The following is a 16560-nucleotide window of genomic DNA, read 5'->3' as shown; positions in this document are numbered from 1 at the left end:
AAAAAACTACTCCATGTGTCCTCAGCTTTCACTCACAAAAGAAAACATTGAAAAGGACAGGTTTAGCAAAAAAATTAAACTTCTGATCTGGTTCATTTCTTCTTGTCACTGACCTATACTGTACTGTGTCATATAATCAATTTGGTGCCCTATGTAAGTACATGAGGAATTTATTTTGTTTAACAGCAGGATGTAGTATTTTTTTCTGTATTTTTTTTCCTACAAATTACTGACTAAACAGTGTATATTCTACAGATTAATATTTCAAGTTAAATTACGGTTCTAATAACAGGCATTCAGTGGCAGTCATTCATCTAGCTGCTGACATAAGACATTTCAGAGTGGCACATGGAATAGCAATATTCGCATCTAGTTACTCAGAAAAATAGATGCCTTGCTAATAACTATGAATTAGTTAAATCTTTAACCCTGCACTCACAAGTGAATGACCAAAATACATATTTAGCATACACGATTCTCAACTGATTGTGGTTTCATGCTGAAGATATGCTACTGAATATATTTGTGTTCAAGTGTAGTAATCTACAGCAATTATGGAACTTGTAATAATTTCCACATCAGACTGTACTAAGTTTAGTGCTCTCTTAGTAGCCTAAAACTTTAGTCAGAGATGTCATTGAAATTAGGGGTTAAATATAGGCTTCTCCATAACTCTAACAATGGATAAATAGACTCCTGTCACTCTATCTGCCAGAAGTCACTCATGAAAGCAAGTGATGATCTGTGTCTATCTGAGTAGCAACTGTCTGCATTGCTGAGTATTGCAGCACTTTTAGAATACAGCTCACAGAATGCAAATGAACTCAAGCAAATGACAGTAACTCACACTGGCAGACTATAGGTGAGACTTCTCTCAAGGCCTGGCAGATTGCAAGAAGTGAACCTTCAGCACCTTAAAGAGAGACAAAAGTCTTCATTTCAATTAGTATTGGTGGTCATCTCCTATTGGAGTCATTAGATCAAAAAGTTATCAAATCAGATAGAGTAATATGTTACTCATGAGAATATCCATTCTGTGTTTTGGGAATTAAATCAAAGCTGTCCTCTTTGACACCAAAGCGGGCATTTTCTAAGAGAGAAATGGATAAATCTGAAAGTTGCAAAAAAAGTGTATTTTCCACCAAAATAAAATCTTGGCAGAATTACCTTGTTCTCTGTTTGACTTTAAGAAGTCAAACAATAATTTTTCTTCTGAGATACAGATACTGATCTTTCAAAGTACCTTCCAAACCTCAAGATTCTGTGGTTTTGTGATATACAATGCTAAATAATCAGGTGACCAGGATATTCACAGGAAAAAGAAAAATCTAGCTTCAAATTTGGGTAAAATCTGTAATCTGCTGCTATTTATAAATATTTCTTCATTTCAAGAAAAAATCTGGAAAGATTTGTCTCTATTGCAGAACAAGGATATTTTTTTAAATCTCAGAAAATTCCAGAAAATGAGATTATTGTTCACTATTCATGTATCACAGCAATCCTTACTTAAATATTTTTAGTTGCCAAACAAAGACTTGTTTAGAACTGATTATAAGTGATGACATACTAGTGGAAAGCTTTGTGTACAACAGACACATTATTTGAGCACAGAGGTTCCCATCCCTCTCCCATCAGCATTTTCTGATAGACTCTACTGATCCTAGGACTTTAGAGAACTGCTGAGGTAATGCTTACACTGAAGTTCAAGGGAAGTTTTGGAACATCCTCTAGTTAAAAAATCCTAAAACCAAAAATACCCCTTAATTCTTAGTAGGACAACTTAACTCACTAAAAGAATCCCATTTTCAAGCTAGATCTTTTTCTTGAGTCCTTATTTTAGAGTGGCTTTGAGACAGAAGAGTGGTCTCTTCAGAGTAAATATGGTGTCCTTTTGGTATTATCCCATGACTTGAGATAATTCCATCACTACTGTAGCTCTCAAGTGGGTGAAGGAAAGATGTTTTCCTCTATTCCTGAAGGTAATCAAGGGTACAATGGAAAAGAGGGGAAGTGAAAGGAAGATAAAGAAAGAGTATTCTTTAGTTTTAGAAAACTGGTCAGGGGAAGTAATGTGTGAAAACTCACGGAAAAATCACAGGCACGGTGGCCTTAATAAAATGGCTTAACTTCTACTCTGGATACATTTGGAATACATTGAGTTTAAATATAAAACATAAAGCAATCTCTCTCTGCTAACCTCTGAGTAAATCCACCCCAAACTGTAGCTCACAGCTGCTATGTTTCCAGATTGCAATATGTTTCTTCTTCTTTGCAAGCATTTGTACACTTCCGTCAAAGGTGTCTGAACAAAAAAACTTCCTGGTCTCATTTTGCATTCTCATTTACTCTCATTCTGAAGAAAACAAAAATGTGCCTGCTGATATAGTTTCTATTACATCTTATATTTCCAATCTATCAATTTGTAGGTTAAGAATATATATTTTTAAAAAGAAGATTGAGAAAGAAACTCTGCAAGTCAATAGCAGACATTTTAAAACATGGGTCCCTGATTTGACTTCAGCTGGGAGGTGCAGAAGAGAGGAGGGAATATCAACATGTATTTTTAGAGAACACACTAGGAAGTAGAACACTGGTTCCCAAACTTTTTTTGGATTGCTATCAACCCTCAGAATGTCTTGCAGACCACCAGGCATCATTATCATCAAACTTTTAATTGAAAACACTATTAAAAACAGTGTTTAATATAGCTCTGTGGATTAGCTGTGAACCCTTTACTGTGGTCTCCTGGACCACCAGTGTTCTGTGGACCATGATTTGGGAACCACTGAACCAGACTACACACATCGTACACCCCAACAAAACACTTCTGTGTCTGAAAGTCAGTCCTTATATTGTGCAATGTACTCAAATAATACACAAGTCAATTCAATCTTCTTGGTACCTGAAGAACATAGCACTGTTTTCTTTTTCTCCTAGGTTTCTTTTTTATTACTCTGGAGAAACAAGTAAATGATGCCAAAAAAACATTTATGATTGTTTCTTGTAGGAGCTTTCCTATATCTGACAGTGGTATAACTGTTCAGGAAGATATCTATGGAAAAAAGAAATACAACAAATAACCCCCCTGTGCTTGCACTGGTCAGTTCAAATAGTTATGATACCTATAAATTCTAAAATAAAAAAAATAACTTCTAATTTTTTGGGTTTTTTTTCTTCTCAGGACAGTTTGTTTGGTGTTTTTTTTTTTTCTTGCCAAATCCATTAATGATATTAATGCTCTGTGTGTGGTCATTAAAACATTTCAGCAACTTTCTACAAATTCTTTGCCGTTATTCTTTGGCTGCAGTATTACAAGATTGTCTGTTTATCATCAGATAAACACACAGAGGATGGGAACTTGAAGGAAAACATTATAAGAACAACAAAATGCCAAGGGTCATGATCCAACCCTTCACTAAGACAGTGACAGAGTCCAGTCTCAAATGAGAGCTGAAATGGGCTGTATTATCCCTTTCAATTGTTCTGCCCCTGTATCTCTTTGCTTATGTGCACTCCATAGGCAACTCCATCAAACAGTGTCTTGTGAAGAAAGGGGGCTTATTTACCTCTCTTCATATACTCAAAATCAAGAGCTATAACAGGAAATTGTGAATGAGGAACCTTGGTAAGTAGTGGCATTATAGAAAAAAACCCACTTTTATTTAGAAGATTTTTTAATAATTAAAACTATGCTTCCATGACAGTATCTCTCTTGGAGAGAAAATAATAGTCACAACATTTCCATACCACTTGTATGCTCAGTAGCCAAGGTAATCCAGAGGTATGAGTCAGAATAGGAGTGGAGAAAGAATAGTGCACAAGAGAAGCCAGCAAGAGAAAGGTGTAGCCTCTACTTTACCTTCAAAGAAAACAAAACATAGATAGTCCTTGTCTCTATAGGCTTCTCTTGCAATACTTTACACTCATGATCACTAACGGCTGCTACTGGAGCACTTATAAAGTTGGATTAATTATCTTCCTCACTTGTGTCCTGGCCCTCACACATCTGAGAGGGTCTGGTGTTTTTTACATTGTCTGAATACCATTTCCATTCAGTGCCAACAGTTGGAGGTAACTATTGTTTTCCAGTAAGCATCACCACTAGTGACTTGCTTATTATACATCTGAAATAGATAAAGTTCAGGTTCCAAACCTGGAAAGACAGTGTAAAAACAAATCCCGTTGCCTCACCTCAACACTGTTCAGATTCATTGCCAAATTCCACTATGGTAAAGGGGTTTAGGTGGTACTAGTGTATGGTTGGTGCTTACCTGGGTTAATACACCCCAACTGAGCCTAGCATTTTAATATGTGTGATTCTTTAAGAGTGAGAAATACACACTTAGTAGTAATGCCCTCCTTGCATTACTGCCTGACACCTTTACTGTGGATAATGTGTGTACTTTCTTTAGGAAGTGCTGCCTTTCTGCCAACCCATCAGCTTTTGGCTTCTCTCCACAGGGAGCAGGGAAGCTGCGTTCACCTATGCCATTACTGCTGCCGGGGTTGCACACGCTGTCACGGCCGCCTGCAGCCAGGGTAACCTCAGCAATTGTGGCTGTGACCGAGAGAAACAGGGCTACTACAACCAGGAGGAGGGCTGGAAGTGGGGAGGCTGCTCTGCGGATATCAGATACGGCATTGAGTTCTCCCGGAGGTTTGTTGATGCCCGAGAAATCAAAAAGAATGCACGGAGGCTGATGAACTTGCACAACAATGAGGCTGGAAGAAAGGTATTCCAGAAAGGACAAGACATGGGGAAATGTATATGGAGGACGGGGGGAGGATGGCTTGGTGGCAGGAGGCATTCCCCAAGAATTTATCCCTCTATCTGCTGTTATCCCACACCCACATCAGCTTACCTGATGGCATCTAATGTTTGTCGTTGCTTTTTCTTTTTATTCAGTGGTGGGCATGTATCATAGACGTTCCTCTAAATGTTTCTGCTTCCTAAACCTTCTTTCCAGTCCCATTGAAACAAAGGATTTTGCTAGATGTATTTGGCATAACAAGAAATCTTTGCTTTTCATCTCCTTTTTAAAAATCTAACAAGAGATATCAGGGCTTGTAATGGGGCAGGACTGAGTGTCTGCATTGCTGAACTCCCCTAGCACTTGCATATTTTTATTTCATACAAACCCAAAACACTTATTTGACCACAGCTCTAATGAAATAGACACTTCATAGCAAATATATACAGCTGTCTGTTTCTCACTGGTAGGCTACAAACAGCTGCAGAAGTGTCACTTTGAAAGAAGAAACAGTTACAGGTCAACAACCAGGACTGAGTTGCTTGCAATGGAAACAATAAATATCATGGAGCTACAGCGATTTATGTAAATTGTCTCTCAAAGTAGGAAAAAACAGTTCTCATACACTCTTTAAAAAGCATAGCAAATCTTTCTGCGCAATGTATACCTACCTCAGAAGAGATTTTACTGTACCCTTCAAAATGTTTTCTGCTGGTTAAAAAAAGAGGTGCTGCTTTTACCTTACAGTGTTGTAAGAGTCTCCAATATACCACTGCTCCACATCTAGCCCCCAAAGTTAGAAAAAATTTTTCTTCTCTAAGACAATGTGTGCTTTTGGTCCTACACAAGCACTAGCTGTTGAGGTGGGCAGAGATGTCTGAATTGGTGGTATCAAAAGCCATATAATTATTTGGCTACTTGTATTTTGCATGTGAACACTCAGTATATGCAACAAAAACTCCTGGGGATTGCAGCTGGCTGTACACTGAAACCAAAAGTGGTGTATGGGCAGTTATGTATTGAGGTAAAAGTATAAATTCAATATGGTGAAATATAACGTATAAATTCTGTATAAATTCAACATGGTGAAAGAGACCAGTCATCGGCCATAATCCCAACTGTAGAGACAGGATCAATATTCAAATGACGATTGACACTGAAGTCTCCAGATGTGAAGGAGACAGCTAACTGAAGAGACAGACAGAAGAGCATCTTTATGAGAGGCACAATCTTTTGTTCCCAAAACTTTCTGTCATGGGTGTAAGAGTGCTTGTAAAACCAGCTCCAGGTCTGATCATTTCTCTCAGCCTGTGCATTTCAGTTGTGCCTTGCCCATCAATAGAAGGCGGCTCGATATCTGAGCCAGGCACTGATCCCAAATCATCCCAGTACTAAATATAACCCAGTAACCATTAGACCACATTGCTGATTCTTATTAAGCAAATTACATTTTTACTCTTCATCAGAATTTCATAAGTAGGGGGAAATAAGCAAAACCAAGAAGTGTGTGTTTTTACAGATATTTCTGGTAGCAATGTTCATGAAAATGCACTTCTTTTAACATTTCTAAAAATGTAATTTTTTGCAAATGTTCTTGTAAAAAAGATAACGCTCACTTTCATATTTTTGAGACAGGAATAAAAAGGCTCACAAATACTGACAATATAGGATTTTTTTCCCCCAATTTGACTTTTTTTAATAAATAATATTCTGGAATTTAATAACTTTTTTTTTGTTGTTTTTTTGCATCATGTTGCTTTCAAAAGCTAAGGATGACTGAAAGGATTTGGTTTAGCTTTTTGTTTTTATTTTTAACTACAATCCATCAAATCCTGAGGAATGTGCTAATATAAAGGATAGTTTTAGGGTGATGTTTAGAAATGATGTTGGTGTTGTGACACACATTCCTGTGAAATGAATACGAGAAGTTTTACAGTACATATTACTTAGTGATTTTTATTCATCTGATATCATCTGCTGTTTGTATAAATTAGACATCCTGAATTCAAGACTGAATGAAACTTAAGGTTAGAACAAAACTCTGGAAACTAGCATATGTTTTCTTTGTTTCTGAGTTGGACTTTTACAAAAACAGACACAGCTTTCTGCAGTTTCAACATGAAATCACAAATTCCTTCTGAGAATCCAGGCAAACTTTAAATCTGACCTACATTCACCTGAAGTTTGTCCGTTTTGGAGGTCCTGGGTAAATCTGGATTGGATTATGAGCATGATCCAAAATCTGAAAGTAGGAGATTTTTCTTATGTTTGGATACTATTCCAACATGCTCCATGCAGTTTTTATTGACATAGAAATCAGAAATAACTGCTTTCTGGATATTTGTTGAAGTACAATCCTGGACCTCCATTTGCCTCCTTTTCCCTTCAAAAAATCTCACAAAACAACTGGGAAAAGCTTGTACCTCTCTGAGTAAGACTATCAGTACCATCTTGCTCACGTGCTGTGACTTATCTTAAAATTTGGAAACAGATTGGAGCCAAGATTTTGGTTCATGACTGCTATTATTAGGGACCAAAGTAGGGATATTTTTCCCTTTTTATAGGAATAGAATAAAAGGTAAGTAAGAGACTACAGGCAACTCAGATTATTCTTTACTTTGCTGCTTCAGAAAGTTTCAAATAATCTTTTCAACTGTAGCATGAAAATGCCAAGACAGGAAAGGATATATATGCTTTTATAGCTTCCTACAGAGACTTCACAACACTTTCACTATTTAAAACATATACATTTACATCTGTAATGGTAAAGTCCACAGTTGTTATTCAGTCATACCAAACTGGCTTTTTGAGGTAGATGAGAACAATTATATTTAGCTGATAAATCTACTGTCTTCATTTTAGTTTTTGCTTTAAATCCCAAAGCCTCCTAAAACAGAAACATGAAGAATAAAAAATGATGCAAAGAGCTCCCAACCCCACTTTTAGTTATTTTCAGCTTGCTCTGAAGTCAGTGAAAGACCCTTGATGGCCTCACTAGAGCTCTATCAGATGGCCAAGATCAATCATTGCTAGGATCATTATCTAGAACTCTGACCACCAGTTTTGCCCCCAGAAAAAATGGGTATTCACTTATACCATCACATGGATTTTTTCATGTACTGGGGCAGGATTCTTGTCCATCCTCAATCTCTCCCAGCACTTGTCTCAGACATGCCTGGGAATCAGAGGCATTTGTTAACTATAGCAGTAACTATAATGTTTTGCTCTTATAGAGTGTTCTCAAAAGCTGGTTGCTGGTATTTCACTGTTGTTAAAAATAAGAGTCCTGAGGAATTTCTCTATAAGGAAAAAAAGCACATTGCATAAATAATTGCACAAACTTTGCAATCAAATGAGGGACAGAGTAGTTCTGGGGGCTCTTTAACTTGAGTCTGGTACTGAGATGCTCAGCACAATTCTCTGACAAAGTGCTTCTTTATAACAGATATGGTAGTTGGGCTTTTCAGGGAATTTTTGATGGCTCTGGAAATAACGAATCCCCTACTTGCCCCTTAATGGCTCCATATTGCATTTCTAAGAATTGTTTCAGCTAATCAAGTTTGTGAAGTTTCTAATAAGTGTTTAATGAATAGCACTGGTGACACAATAATAAACTTGCCATCAGTGTCATTTGGAAGAAATAAATGCTTAACGATTCCTGGTGACATGAGACAGCAGTGATGGAAGATTTATGCTTTGTGGCAAAACAGCGCCGTGCTGTGTAAAGCAGTGAAGTAGCTAACTTCACCATCAGTTTTTAAACAGCCACAATGATTTGAGATGGAAAGTACAAGTGTGGTAAATGAAAACAAGCCCTCAACGAAAGACTAGTGTAAGTCTAATGCAAATGTTACTGAAAGAATGTCTTGTTGCAAATCTGAATGATTACAGAGAGATCTGTGGGCAAACTTTGATAGAGTAATGAAAAATTAAATACCAACAAAACCAAGTAAAGCTTTGATGCTGTTTTATGAGACATCTTTCTACCATGTATTTTTAGAAACAAGTATCTCTATTCTGGGATAAACGGACTCAGAAAGAGTAACATCTGGGAATGTCTGCTATTACTCTTAATATTTTTGTTGAAAGCTTCAAAACAATGACCATCTCTCATGGGGAATCACAATTATAAAAATGGGGTTTTCTGTCTATTTGTTTTTAAGAGGGAAGCTAAAAGAGCAAGCTGACAAATTGGTAGCAGATCACAGCTTTTACCAAAAGGAAGAAAATAAATGTTTTTAACAGTTTATCAATCAATTAGGCTATTATGATAGACAATGACTGTGGTTCTGTGAAGGAAAAGCTAGCCTACTTCTTTCTCTTCCAGAAACACACCCATCACACTGACTGCCAGCAACTCAGCCTGGTACCGTCCCAATATTTATTCCTTTGCAATGTCAATGGGTTTTTCTGATTGTTTTTTCAGAATGCTTGGATGATGACATCTTATTTTACATTTGTAACAATAAGACTGTGGGGATAAAAAAAAAAAAAAGATAATTTTGACTCTCTTCAGAAGAGATTACTTAATTACTTGGGACAACATTTCCATCTAAGCTGTTGCTCATTCTCACAGTTCCTGGCGCCACAGGACTCTGGTACTGGGAAGGGCTTTTTTGCTGACGTGCTTTGGCTGTAGAACAGCTAAAGAGGTGATTTGTTGGTCACCATTCATTCTATATATACACATATATACACACACATATATATGTACAGTGTGTGTGTGTGTATGTAATTACAGATGTTCATACATATTTATGTGTGTTGTCTATGCATAAAATATATAAGAAAGTGTTAGCCCTCTTCACCTCACATAAAACATTTGAATTAATAAGCTCACTTCTGCAAGATGCACAATATGCCCTTATATTTGCAGACTGCCCCTGCTGTCACCTAACAGGACATAAGGATTAGAAGCAATGCCCAGAAAAAGACTCTGGATTAAATATTCTGAATTTACAGTGGTGGCTGAATCTCAGTTTCAAACATGAAAGCCAACTAATTTTATGCTCTTATAAGCCTAAAATATTCTTTAAAATGTGACTTTGTTTCCTAAGTCATTTCAGCAATTTAAAGAATGTGACTTTCCAGGTTTTACAGCCCCGAGTCCATCATTTGCTGAAAGTTTCTTTCTTTAAAAGAGACAAACTATTTCACTGCACATCCTTTGTGAGAACACTCGTGAAAGAAAAGCTTTTGATAGTTGTGCTTCATAGCATACTTTCCTCTTTCCAACTTTAACTGATTTGCAGGCAGATATAAATCCAATTTCAAAAAGTTTGGTGTTACAGCTTGGGTGGGTTAGATGGATAACTAATGCTTATCCATATGTCCTGAATATGCAAGCTTTGGCTCAAAATCTCATGAGGATAGTTCTCCTGCTTCCAGTTGAGCTGGATTTACTAGCCTACTTTTTTATTCCAGAAACACACCCTTAACATTGACTGCCAGAAGCTACATCTGGTACTATCCTGATTTTTGAACACTTTGTTTTAAAATTAAAAGGGGAGAACAGCCAAACATTTTAGGACTTACTAAATGATTTTATTCTACAAATGAGCATGCCCATGCATACCAGACAATGTATACAAGACAGATATCATCCATCTAGTAAAGTATTACTGCACTTCCTCGAAACTACCACCTCTATACTTCCTGACAAAATAAAAACAGCAGTGAAATATTTTTAATCGTTTAAGATGATATTTAAAAAATGTACCTTCAAGCTTTACAGCAAATTCCATAGAAAAGATAGTGAAATGCTGCAAGCACACTTGGTTGGGGGGTGATTTGAGGTGTGCTTCTAAAGATTTTTGCTTTTTGCAACATTTAACTGTAAAAATAAAATATAGAAAGTTTAAACAATTGCAGCATGTTTTTTCTCAAATTTAGCAGCTATTTTCTATTCTAGAAGGGAGGGAAGAGACACAGATGGGTTAGGTTCTATAACCTATCCTCATAATAATAGGGGCTTTCATCTGATGGGCAGTAGATTCCAAAATTCCCATGCTTATTTTCCTACCATCCCAGAGGAGAATTTGACTAAAGAGAACCCAGCTAAAGAGAATCCTCTTCAGTTTTTTTAACTAATTTATTTTAAATCCACGGGAGAGGGTGTCTTACCTAGCAAGGCAAGTGAAAGGAAGAAGGAGGTGGACTAGTGCCCCTTGGCGCCTTAGAGGATCCACAGCCCTACTGAGCTCTGGCGAGTGCTAGGGAAAAAACATCTCAGGCTGTGACTGGATACCAACCTGCTGCAAAGCAGAAGTTTCCTGTTCCCATCAAAGTGAACAATAAGAAAAATAGGGATGTTACAAAAGAAGGAGAAAGCACAGTAATTCAGTTTCTCATCTCCCATCCCACAGAGTATAAATACTGTTTTTGTGCTCAATGGAACAGCCTCACAGAGATGCAGAATGAAAGATATGCAGCTGAAGCACTCTTATTCCTCTTCATGCTGGCTCCCAGTTTTCTCTTCAGAGGGCTAGGCACAACTCAAGGAGATATGACATGAACTGCTCAGTTCTGGGCTCTGTGACCTATTAATGAAGACTATTTTCATTGTATTTGTATTCAAGGAGTAGCATTACACCCTGCTAATGTCAGTTACACCCCTGGCTATCCAAGTTTAAAAAACAGCTCCAAACAAACCCAACTTTGTTTCCCAGATGGGTCCATGAGATCAACATTGTGTCGGCAGTGGTGGACTCCAGTTTGCATTAACGTTAGCCAGTGCCCACACATCATGGGCAAGCCATTGGCTCTTGTGGCTGCATCTGTACAAGTATCAAAAAGGTAGTGACATCTTGGAACCAGAATCTTTCTCTTTTGGTACTGTTATTATCCAAAACAAAAGTTCATCACTTGCATATCTGATGGGGAATGATTCTTGAAGCCTTCTATTTCTTTTTGATACTGCAGTCAAAAAGTAATATGGATTTTGTTACATTCAACATCTGGTCCAGAAATGTGCATTTCCACTAAGGAAAACACAAACCAGAAAAGGCGAGCCAAAACAAACACACACAAAATGTTACTATTGTTTTTACATATTTTATCCAGATAGGATTTTTAATATGTACAGAAACTGTATCTGATGTTATGCAGTTGGGTCTAGATATGGAACTTGAAAAAATGAATTTCTTTTCATGCATATCGTATTGTTTTCTTTCAATCTTCACAAGTCTTTTTCAACTTCACTGTCAGTGGACAACCCTCAAATTGTATTTTCAGTGTATGATTTATGTAGGTATAAAAATATGTGGGGTAAGAATGCTTTAACATTATATTTCACAATTCATTTAACAAAGTAGCAGTAGTCAGAAAATTTTACTTGGCAACATTATACTGGGGTGGGAGTGGGCCTGTATGTGGAAAAGGGACCTAAGGAATGTTCCTATGATTAGTCTGAGGCAGCAAAGTCCAATGATGGGAATTTGCTCTGGGAGGTAGATCTTGCTCTAAACTGTTCAAGATTAGATACGAGGCTCCGACATATGACAAATGAAACTACTGAGAGAGTGGGTCATATGAGCTAATGATTTTCAATCTTTAATCAGGAACCTAGCATGGCATAATGTATTAGATTTGAGTAAATAAATACCTTTAAGGCTCAGGGTCAAAGCTTTGATGGGAATTTTGCTGGAGAAAAATGAGCTGGAAGGGCATTTAGGAAGAAAAATGTTAGCCCCTCTTCATTCATAACATTGAGCTAACAGCATCCAATCCTACCACTTTTGCCAGGTCTAGTGGCACCTTGCTGGCAAGTGGGAAGCTGCTTGAGATACCACGCACACAGACATACCTCTTGGAAAGCTGAAGCATGCTGGCTCATCAGCAAAGAGGAACACTCTGCAGCATCTGGGTTGAAAGAGGAAAAAAAATGTTGCTCAGAATCTGCTTAGTTTGGGCCTTAGATTCCCTGACCTCCAAGTTTTGGGCACAATTTTATACCCACAGCTGACTGTGGGCACACAAATTATAGCATTCAGGAATTTAACTACCTGATGATTGAGCCTACGCTCAGTGTTGTAACCCCAAACATTCCACATTCATGAGAGAAGCCTCCAAAAAAAAAAAAAAAACCTGCAAGATTGGTTTCAGGATGATGGATTAATACTTTTTGAAACTTATGCTTTTTTTTTGTGAGCCTATGTGGCTTGCATTTGCAAGTTGTTCCACCATCATAAACAGTGGGAATCTTTGAAAAAATAAACCAATGAAATCAGGTTTCTGTACAGCAAATGACTTAAGAAACTGGACCTTCAGGAAGACAACAACAAAAAAAGAAACCAAGATCTAGGATAAATTGCTGGAGATTGTGCTACAGAAGGTGCCAGGCAGCATCTCAATCAAACACATATACACAGGCAAATGTATATATACACATACACATAAATATACAAATATATATTTACACAAAGATAACGCTTAGAACACCAGAAGGGTTGATGTCTTTGTTTTTCAGGAACAAGACATTTTATGTTGTATGAGGGAAGCACATGAATGACAGAGACAGAGGCTCTTTGGAATAGTGTCCAGAGAGTTGAGCACACACAAGAAAAAGAAACCTCACAAACTTCATGTCCCTCTACTCTCTGAGCAAGTTGCCTACTTGGCCTTTTCAACCAAAAACCAGACATCAGAAACCATAACAGAACATGACAGAATGTGTACTCTTCACCAAGATTTACTACTTAGGGAGAAGTGAAGCATGAATCAGAGGTGGCAGATCCATCCCACTGGTATTGCTTTCCTGGAAGATTTTAGTGCTCTTCCAGTGAAGGTGTAGAGAAGAGTACATTCATCCACCTTTTGTCACAGTGGCTGTAACAGTTTGTTGACCAGTGAATGAGAAGGCTGTAGAAACTGGCTAGGTTTTGTTTTTTTTTTTTTTTTAATTAAAGATATTTAAAAAATATAAAGTAAAACTTGTAAGCACCTTTATGCATATCTGCATGCACATCTAAATACTAGTAGCTTATTTTAACCCAGATTTGTGGAACAAGACTGGAATCTTGTTTGAGAGGGTCTTTGAAAAACCATGTTGTTCTACAGAGGCACAAAGAAGAGGCAGAAGAAACACTAGAGACACCTGAAAGACCCTGGAGTATTTCATAAGGCACTCCTCTACTCACTGCCACTGAAATGTTGCTGAAGCAGAAGTTTTCTTTTTTTCTGTACGGAAGACAGGAAGGTGATATAGTTTATCAGTGGCCTTTCGAGTATACACAAAAAACAACTCATCACAGCCTTGCTGATTTTCTCTTCTAGAGTAGTCACAGGCACAGGAACTTCCTTCCTAACGCAATAAACCTTCCCTTAAATCACCTTTTCTGTCTCTCACAGGCTAACTTAACCTTGACTTGGGGAAAGCCTGTGATTCCAGAAGGTCTAAGGCATTTTTTGAATAGAATGCTCTGCTATCTTGTACTTGCTACTGTATATTGGCAAGGGAGAATCAAAACCAAATATTCTCTTTAATACTGAAACCCCAAAAATTCAGGAAAAAACAAACCATACAATTTAAGTGAAACTCAAACAACTCAGGAGGGTGCCCTCTATTTGCAGGGATAACCAGATGTGTACGGCTTTTATTTTAAGGCCAGTTTCTTAAGCAGTAAGCATTTTTTACTTCCCTTCTACTTCATTATGCCATTGTACTCAGATTTCGGCTCTTTTATCCTTTGCCCATTTCAGTCATGTTCTGGGATCTGGAACAAAACCACTACAGGAGATGGTCTGCAGCATCAGTAATGCTTTAAGACAAGCTCAGTAGCTCGTATTTCTTTGTTAGCATCCCATTGCAAAGGGGAAAGATCAGTTTGCTTTGTTCTTAGGCCTTGATTTTCATAAGCTAATGATGACTATGGGTGTAATTGTGGTCAGACTTAAGTGGTAGCAAGAGGGCATAAAAACAGACAGGCACTTCTGTGGGGTTGGTTTCCCCTCCACCATGCACAGGGAGCAGGCGGGCATCTGCTTGCCTTCTCTCCACAGCATGCATCTATGCATGGGGAAGGAGGGATGTGTCAGTTGTGGCACAGCTCAGCTGCAGCACAGGCTGGAGGTCACAAGCAGAGCACGAGCCTTAGTGCCCACCAGTTTGGGTCCCTTCTAGGGACCATTTGTTACTGGATTAATCTCCCCTAGATTAACTTCCTCTAGCAAAACCAGTAATAAATGCTCCCATTTCTCTTTGTGCCACAGCCAAGCAGGACACTTCAGTGGATTTTATGTCCTCTGTCATTGTGAAATCATAGCCTGGGTGTGAAAAGTCTATTTGTGGATGAACATTTGCTTTAGAGTTGGTCTAGATACTGCAAGGACTTCTGCTTTTAAAGGACATAGTATCCTCTATGAGTTGAATAGTTAATAAGTATTCTGGTATTACCACTGCCAGTGTAGGCAAAATTTTTAATTATGCAGAGAGCTTTAATGCCTGTTTAGTCACATTGTATATAAAAAAGTAATTAAGATAAAATATCCTGAATATTAGAATACTTTATAATAAATTCATTTTTTTCTTTTTTAAAAATGAAAATTGTTTGAATTTTTTTTTTAGTCAGTGGAGTCCCATGAATTACTTTGGCTCTAAAGATGTGTCTTGTGACATTAAAGTAAATATTCTCCAATATTGGGAGACAGAATGCAAGTATTTTCTAATAATATGACAAAACAGTGTTTCTGCTCAGGCGCCATATAAAACAAAAAGTGTTCACAAGCATTCAATTGGGAAGTAAGAAGATTTATAAGCATTCATTTGAAAAAAAATTCAGCCATCAGTAATGAATATTCACATGGGCTAAACAGAATGGGATTTAGACAATCTTGCAATACTGTTTTCCTGCAGTAACAATATGCAAATGTCTGTATACATAGGTTCTTGAAGAGAGAATGAAATTGGAGTGCAAGTGTCATGGAGTTTCAGGTTCCTGTACAACAAAGACCTGCTGGACCACGCTTCCTAAATTCAGAGAGATTGGATATATTTTGAAAGAGAAATATAATGCTGCGGTGCAAGTGGAGGTGGTACGAGCCAGTAGACTCAGACAGCCAACTTTCCTGAAGATCAAGCAGATTAAGAGTTACCAGAAACCCATGGAAACGGATTTAGTGTATATTGAGAAGTCACCCAACTACTGTGAGGAAGATGCTTCCACGGGGAGTGTCGGTACCCAGGGACGACTCTGCAACCGTACCTCTCCCAATGCAGATGGGTGTGACATGATGTGCTGTGGAAGAGGGTACAACACACACCAGTACACCAAGGTGTGGCAATGTAATTGCAAATTCCACTGGTGCTGCTTTGTGAAGTGTAACACGTGTAGTGAGCGGACAGAGGTGTTCACTTGCAAATAATGGCATCACGTGCAAACGAACATAGCAAATCACCATGAGTGAAGAAAGTGGAGTACAACAAACAACGACAGCATCATTTTGCACATCTAATCTTCTTTGGGAAAATAACCCACTCAATCAACATCACAACAACCACTCCCTTCCCACTACTAAGGATGGTGCATTTTGTCTGGCTGGCTGTTGTAACTGCTTTGGAAACAAAGGCAACAGGATTAAGGTGATGTTGATAACCACATGAAACTTTCTCTCTCTTTTTTTTTTTTTTAAAATACAATATGGGTCTTGTAGAATTCTTCTAGTGTTTTAAGTTATACATATCAGAGAAGCTGATTGCATTGCAGCTCCCATAACATTTAAAAGGACACTCTCCTATTTTACAAAAAAACCACCAAGCCCTGTGCAAATAAAGACTTTTTTTAAAGGAAATTAAATCTTCACTGACTAGAAC

General features: G+C 37.7%; 1 protein-coding gene across 2 annotated transcripts in view; it reads left to right on the top strand.

Moving 5' to 3' along the window:
- The window catches only part of WNT7B (Wnt family member 7B), a 91182-nt gene extending 74898 nt beyond the window's left edge, over positions 1-16284 (top strand). For both annotated transcript variants that reach the window (XM_061988795.1, XM_061988794.1), the window contains exons 3-4: positions 4462-4733; positions 15633-16284. In XM_061988795.1, the coding sequence (XP_061844779.1) occupies positions 4462-4733; positions 15633-16112 (752 nt within the window). In that variant the 3' untranslated portion in view covers positions 16113-16284. The remainder of the gene's footprint in view (positions 1-4461; positions 4734-15632) is intronic.
- Positions 16285-16560: the final 276 nt, after the last annotated feature.

The sequence above is a fragment of the Colius striatus genome, chromosome 1 (genome assembly GCF_028858725.1).
Source record: "Colius striatus isolate bColStr4 chromosome 1, bColStr4.1.hap1, whole genome shotgun sequence".
Classification (NCBI taxonomy): Eukaryota; Metazoa; Chordata; class Aves; order Coliiformes; family Coliidae; genus Colius; species Colius striatus.
Note: the sequence above shows the minus strand (reverse complement) of the source record. Positions and strands in the feature narration are given on the sequence as shown.